The sequence below is a fragment of the Mugil cephalus genome, chromosome 7 (genome assembly GCF_022458985.1).
Source record: "Mugil cephalus isolate CIBA_MC_2020 chromosome 7, CIBA_Mcephalus_1.1, whole genome shotgun sequence".
In the NCBI taxonomy this organism is placed as follows: Eukaryota; Metazoa; Chordata; class Actinopteri; order Mugiliformes; family Mugilidae; genus Mugil; species Mugil cephalus.
In genome coordinates, this window is record NC_061776.1 from 26,472,137 (window position 1) to 26,477,785 (window position 5,649).

General features: G+C 37.1%; 1 protein-coding gene across 2 annotated transcripts; it reads left to right on the plus strand.

Moving 5' to 3' along the window:
* Positions 1–577: 577 nt before the first annotated feature.
* On the plus strand, positions 578–5,371 carry rab36 (RAB36, member RAS oncogene family). 2 transcript variants are annotated; one of them, XM_047589674.1, is made up of 11 exons: positions 578–821; positions 1,614–1,697; positions 2,427–2,518; positions 2,598–2,672; positions 3,453–3,554; positions 3,665–3,729; positions 3,834–3,885; positions 4,073–4,154; positions 4,239–4,329; positions 4,418–4,531; positions 4,628–5,371. In XM_047589674.1, the coding sequence occupies exons 1-11, from the start codon at positions 696–698 to the stop codon at positions 4,687–4,689; spliced, it is 945 nt and encodes a 314-aa protein (XP_047445630.1). In that variant the 5' UTR covers positions 578–695; the 3' UTR covers positions 4,690–5,371. The 2 variants fall into 2 exon arrangements, with proteins under 2 accessions (XP_047445630.1, XP_047445632.1); XM_047589676.1 differs by lacking the exon at positions 578–821 and adding an exon at positions 1,027–1,152.
* Positions 5,372–5,649: the final 278 nt, after the last annotated feature.

A 5,649-nucleotide genomic window follows, 5' to 3' on the forward strand; every position in this document is an offset into this window, starting at 1 on the left:
TTGAGATTCAAGACATGAAAACATCCTGACTTTATTAAACCCTATTCACCCCCAATGGTGATCAACTTGTGTTACAAGTTGGTTTACCTTGAACTTTAGGGTCCATCTATCTATGCATTATTTTATTTCTATCCATTATTTCTATCCATCTGGTCCATTGTGTGTATTTGTTTACTTACGTTACTTTATGGCTAACATTCACACATGTAAAATTAGAAATGGAACAGTTTATTTGTACTGGAAAACAAATTACATTGCTGTTTTAAACCAGTAAAGAATCCAGTTCCGGTGGTCACCATTCTGGATCATTGAAGTATGGCAAATTATGCTGACATGATGATTTACGTGGTGGAGTTTATGTGCATTTAGAATGTGTTTCATGCAGCTGGGTTTCCATAGCACTGTAATGAATAACTGTGTCCCAAACATAATGCAGCAGTATTGTAGGAGAGTTACTGGGAAGAATTGGAGCGTGCTTGTTTGATGCAGTGCCAGGTCATACTCCTTGATAGTCCCTCTTGTAGTGGCAAAGGCAGAGTTAACACGTCTGAATATGCTGCTGCCATTGCCTAATTGGTGTATGGTCCTGAATATCAGATCTTATTTATTGCTATGTTATAGTCACACATAGATGCTCGTGGAAGCCTGCAGCGGTCCGCACTCTTTATCGTATGCAATAAAAGCCCAATTGTCACATGACACTCACTACAGTACGGTTGTCATGGAAACGGGAACCTCATCAAACAGCGCGAGGGCTTGCAACAGCAGCGTGCGACGCAGCCAGCGGAATCGAGGAGGCAATCGACGCGATTTCATCCGCTGTGAGTAAACATCTTCCGCCCTGTTAGTGATTTGAAGCACGGCCCAAGTCACTAAAATAGAAAAGAGCAGACAATCAAGAGATAAAAAAAAAGCTGTAAAGTCTTATCTTCCTGTCGTCACGAACGTCACCGTACACAAAAAGCATTGATGCGTCCGGTGTTGACTTTCAAAATAAAAGCGCTACCAGGGTTATAGCTGTGACGGCAGGAGATGGATAAACAATTAAAACTCATCTCATCTTCCATACCGCTTAAGCCTCACTCGGATGCGGGGGTTGCTGTAGCCTGTCCCAGCTGGCATCGGGCGAGATGCGGGATACATTCTGGACAGGTCGCCAGCCTATCGCAGGACTAACGCATATACACATTAATTAGCGTATGTAGTGCAATGATTAAAATGTAAACTCTATCTATCTATCTATCTATCTATCTATCTATCTATCTATCTATCTATCTATCTATCTTCAGTTTAGTTTTAAATTTAAGGTACGCTCAGTTTAGTTCATAGACTGTATATTAGATAGTTTATGATATTTTATACTTTGTCTTAGTTCTAACCTTTTACATGACATGTTCTCATAAACGGATACTAGCAATAAATTGAGTTTGTCTTACATATACTGCATAGGTGCAATGAAGTGAAATGCTTTGATAAAAAAGAATAATTCAAGGGTCTTCAACTTTAAAATTGTATTTTTGGTTCGAATGACATGTGATCTTTGTAAAAATGCACATAAATATTGAACAATAGTAGTAGATCAAACTAACTGCTGTTACTTGTTCAACCCACAGGACATCATGCAGAATAACAAGAGTGGGATAATTCCATTTCCTCCACCAATCAGCAGAGACAGGGTCATATGCAAATTCCCTGAGGTAGATTTTTTTTTTTTTTACTGTTTGACCAGTGTGCTTGCAGAAATGTAGAAATGTAAAATCTGAAGGATATAGAATTTATCGGAAGTGTGTGACTGCTGTCTAACTTTCCCAGAGACTTAAATTGGTGTCACATCACAACACTCAGGGTAATTAGGGCTCTTGCAGCTACACAGTCTGAGCTCAGTCAACATGTCCTTTTGCCCTCTGACTATTCTCCATATTAACCATTTTATCATCTATAATTTTGATAAGAAAATGTGAGTTGCTATGATTTGTAATCTAACTATTCAATATAAATGATTATAAATGTAAACATCATTCTTTGTCTTATGCCACCATTAAGATTTTGACCTTTAGTGTCAACCATCACATGGATTACCTTAAAATGTGGTACACGTATTCATGGTACCAAATGGATGAGTCCTAAAAATCAAATTCCACCAACATTGTGATGATAATTTTTTTCCATGTTGAGGTTGATATTCATGGTTTCGAAAAACATATCTCAGCAATATATATGTTACTGTCCATTTGTTATATAATAACTTTTAATTTCCTGCTGTCAACAAGTGTGATTGAGAACACAAACGTTTTTAGCTAAAACGCACCAATGTGATTATATAAGTCACACACAGTCGCTGATATGATTATACCCTTCTAGTCATTTTATCACATGTATTCGTTATGTGCAATATATATTACTTGTATGTGTTTTGTTGTTGTCAGTGCTATGCACCTGAGGCTTCCTTGCACCTGAAGAAGGACTGGGACATTCAGACTAAAGCAGCCTGTAAAGACAGAGCTGTCATCCATCAGCCGTGAGCCTGGTTTTGAACATCACTTTGAAAGAAAGCACTGTACATCTTATTACTGAATAACCTGTTGTCTTCTTTAAAGTTGGGACCGTCAGAAAATGTCAAAAGTGGTGGTTGTTGGAGACCTTAATGTGGGGAAGACCTGTCTCATTAACAGGTACCTCATTGTTGAGCAATGATTCTTATGTTATGTCATATGACATAACATGAAGGAGATCACAGAGACCCCCTTTTCTATTTACACATTGGCAGGCACCCTGAAAACCACCCTATGGATGTTATAATGGATTATTGTCAGCAGGGCATTTTACATCTCTACGTAATTTGCATGGAATGAATCATATTTGCCATAGTAGGAATGGAATGCAAATTAATATTTAAGCGGCTGCGATCTTGAGGCAAACCTCTAATTATATACATCTCTTGCAAATTTTTCCATATCATCAGTTTGTTATACATTTAAGCCAATTTTCTTCTGTATTTGGATCAGCTCCCATGCAGTGCAACTGTCAGTAGAAGTCTGAAAGAGAGTTTCACAAAATGGACCATTGGTTTCAACATTCCTATGTTGCCCACGGAACATGGTTTTCCAGAAGTTTTGAAATGACTGATCTAGAGCCACCAGTAGATGCTTGTGTTGTTCACTGAATTATTAAACCAACATTTCTTGTAAGAAGTAAAGAGAGGAGATCTGACAAAATGTGTCCCGCTCACAATCAGATTTATCCTGTTACCCCTTTGATTGGTCACTAAACATAATTTTCCCTGATACCAGCCACAAAACATCATTCAATATCATGTTAAAAAATCTGTACACATATATGGAAATCTTGCTCAGTTATAATATATGAACATGTGTCTTTGCTGGAACTTGCTGAATTAATTAGCATGTAGTCAAACAAACCAAAAACTGACTTGAACTTTCTGTTATTTGCAGATTTTGTAAAAATGTATTTGAAAGAGACTACAAAGCCACAATAGGAGTGGATTTTGAGATTGAGAGGTTTGAGATATGTGGGACTCCTTTCTCCCTTCAGATGTGAGTAGTCTGATTCTAATTAAGAAATCCTTCAAACATGCAACTGCAAATGCTTCGTGTTTTTCTATGTTGTTGTTTCTGTGTTGAATGGCACTGACTTTTGGTTCTAGCTGGGATACTGCTGGACAGGAAAAATTTAAATGCATTGCTTCTGCATACTATAGAGGTGCTCAAGGTAAGTTGTAACCTAACTTAAAAAAAAACAGTTGTGTGCATGATTCTGTGCATTGTAACTTGTGTAAATTAATAATACAGAAATATGTTGTCCATATTTTTCAGTCATTGTCACGGTGTTTGACATGGCCGACATTAAATCTCTAGATAATACACGGTAGGTCTGATAAATACTGGATTTCCTCTACTGGTGTATATAGTCATTATGAGTGATGAACATTACTGTTGTCACTTACAGTATGAACTTTGAGTACTCAAATCAATATTTGGGAGGGTGGCAGACTGGATTATGGTGTATTGTGCACTGTAAGATGTTTTAAGAGTTTTTTGTTTTGTTTTCATAGCCAATGGTTGGAGGAGGCCTTGAGAGAAAATGAGCCTAACTCCTGCTTTGTCTTTTTGGTCGGCACTAAGACTGACCTGTTGGTGAGTATGTTTTATGTTGAATGTATATTTTCCAAATTCTATGCATGCATTTTTCTTCTGTTGTTAAACTATGTTACTCTTAAGCCCTTAGAAGAAAAACGGAGGACAGAGAAAGATGCTCTCAGGATTGCAACAGAAATGCATGCAGAGTTTTGGGCTGTTTCAGCTAAAACAGGTAAAACCAAGGGTATCAGTGCCGCATGGTAAATTAAGACAGTGTAGGTAATCTGCATCCAAGAAACAATAGATTTTCTTATTTTTAGGAGAGAACGTGCAGGGGTTTTTCTTCAGGATAGCAGCATTGGCCTTTGAGAACTGCATACTGAAAGACAAGGAGAATGGTGTCCCTGCTAACATTGGACGTGGAGTTACCATCAGTAAGCATATTACTCAGCCCCTAATAAACACAGATGCTGTCAGTGGAAATGGTAATGGTAAGATTATAAAAAATATACATGAACCTGTCTTCTCAGAATCAGATAGAGCCAACCTGGAGGAGGCTGCACCACAAGACACGAAGAGAAGTTGCTGCTGATAAAAAGTGAAGTTTTAAGGAAAGCAGAACCAGAGGCTCTACTGTCTGCTGTGTCTGTCCCACTAGACTGAAAATGTGCATTAGGATGTGTTCTCTTAGGTTTAAAAAGTCATCAAAACTGCCATGTTGTTTAATGTTTGCAAAAAGTTTCAATTATTGGATAGAAACCTCCGATAATTGATTATTTTTTATTAACACAAAACATAAGAATTTTGATCAGTATGTCTCACTGAAATGTCTATAGGTCAATTCTGAAATACAAACTCCATGTCATAATCTTTTTTGAGATCGACTGTAGTGTCTAGACTCGATTCATTCTGGTCAGGGCAATATTACCTGTGTTAAGGTTCTTGTACGGATTCTTTATATTTTCTTTTCTACGGTCACATAGTATTTGTAACTTTATACAGTATTGTTGTGGAAAATTTCTCACACATTATCATGAGTTGTGTAAAAATGGAATTTATAAACAAAGGAAAACAAATGTTTTTATTTACTTAAGCTTATTAAGTAATAAACAGCTGTACATGTGATTGCTGAATTTGTGGCACAACATATGTAATGGACTGAAAGTTATGATGGGATTTCTTAAAGTAATAAATCAGTTCAGCAATTGCTGATGTTAGCAGCTGTGCATTTAATAAAGACTGTTTTATTATTTAATAAAGTAGAGCTAACTGGGTGTCTGGTGTTGATATTGATAGGCTTAAACATTATGAGGTGTCACTCTGCAAAACCTCCTGTGCTCTGTCACAGTCACACTTGGCTTATACAAGAACCGACGAAATTTAGGTAATAAACTATTTTATTTTTTGTCATTGTACAGTGTAAAAGTTAAATTTTTACAATGTAAACATTGTTACATTGCCGAAAGAAGCAAAGACGATAAAGTGCGGAGTGAGCCCTCTTCCTTTGCAAAGTGTCTTTGAGCGGAAGTCAAACCAATCCGTTTCCGTGTTT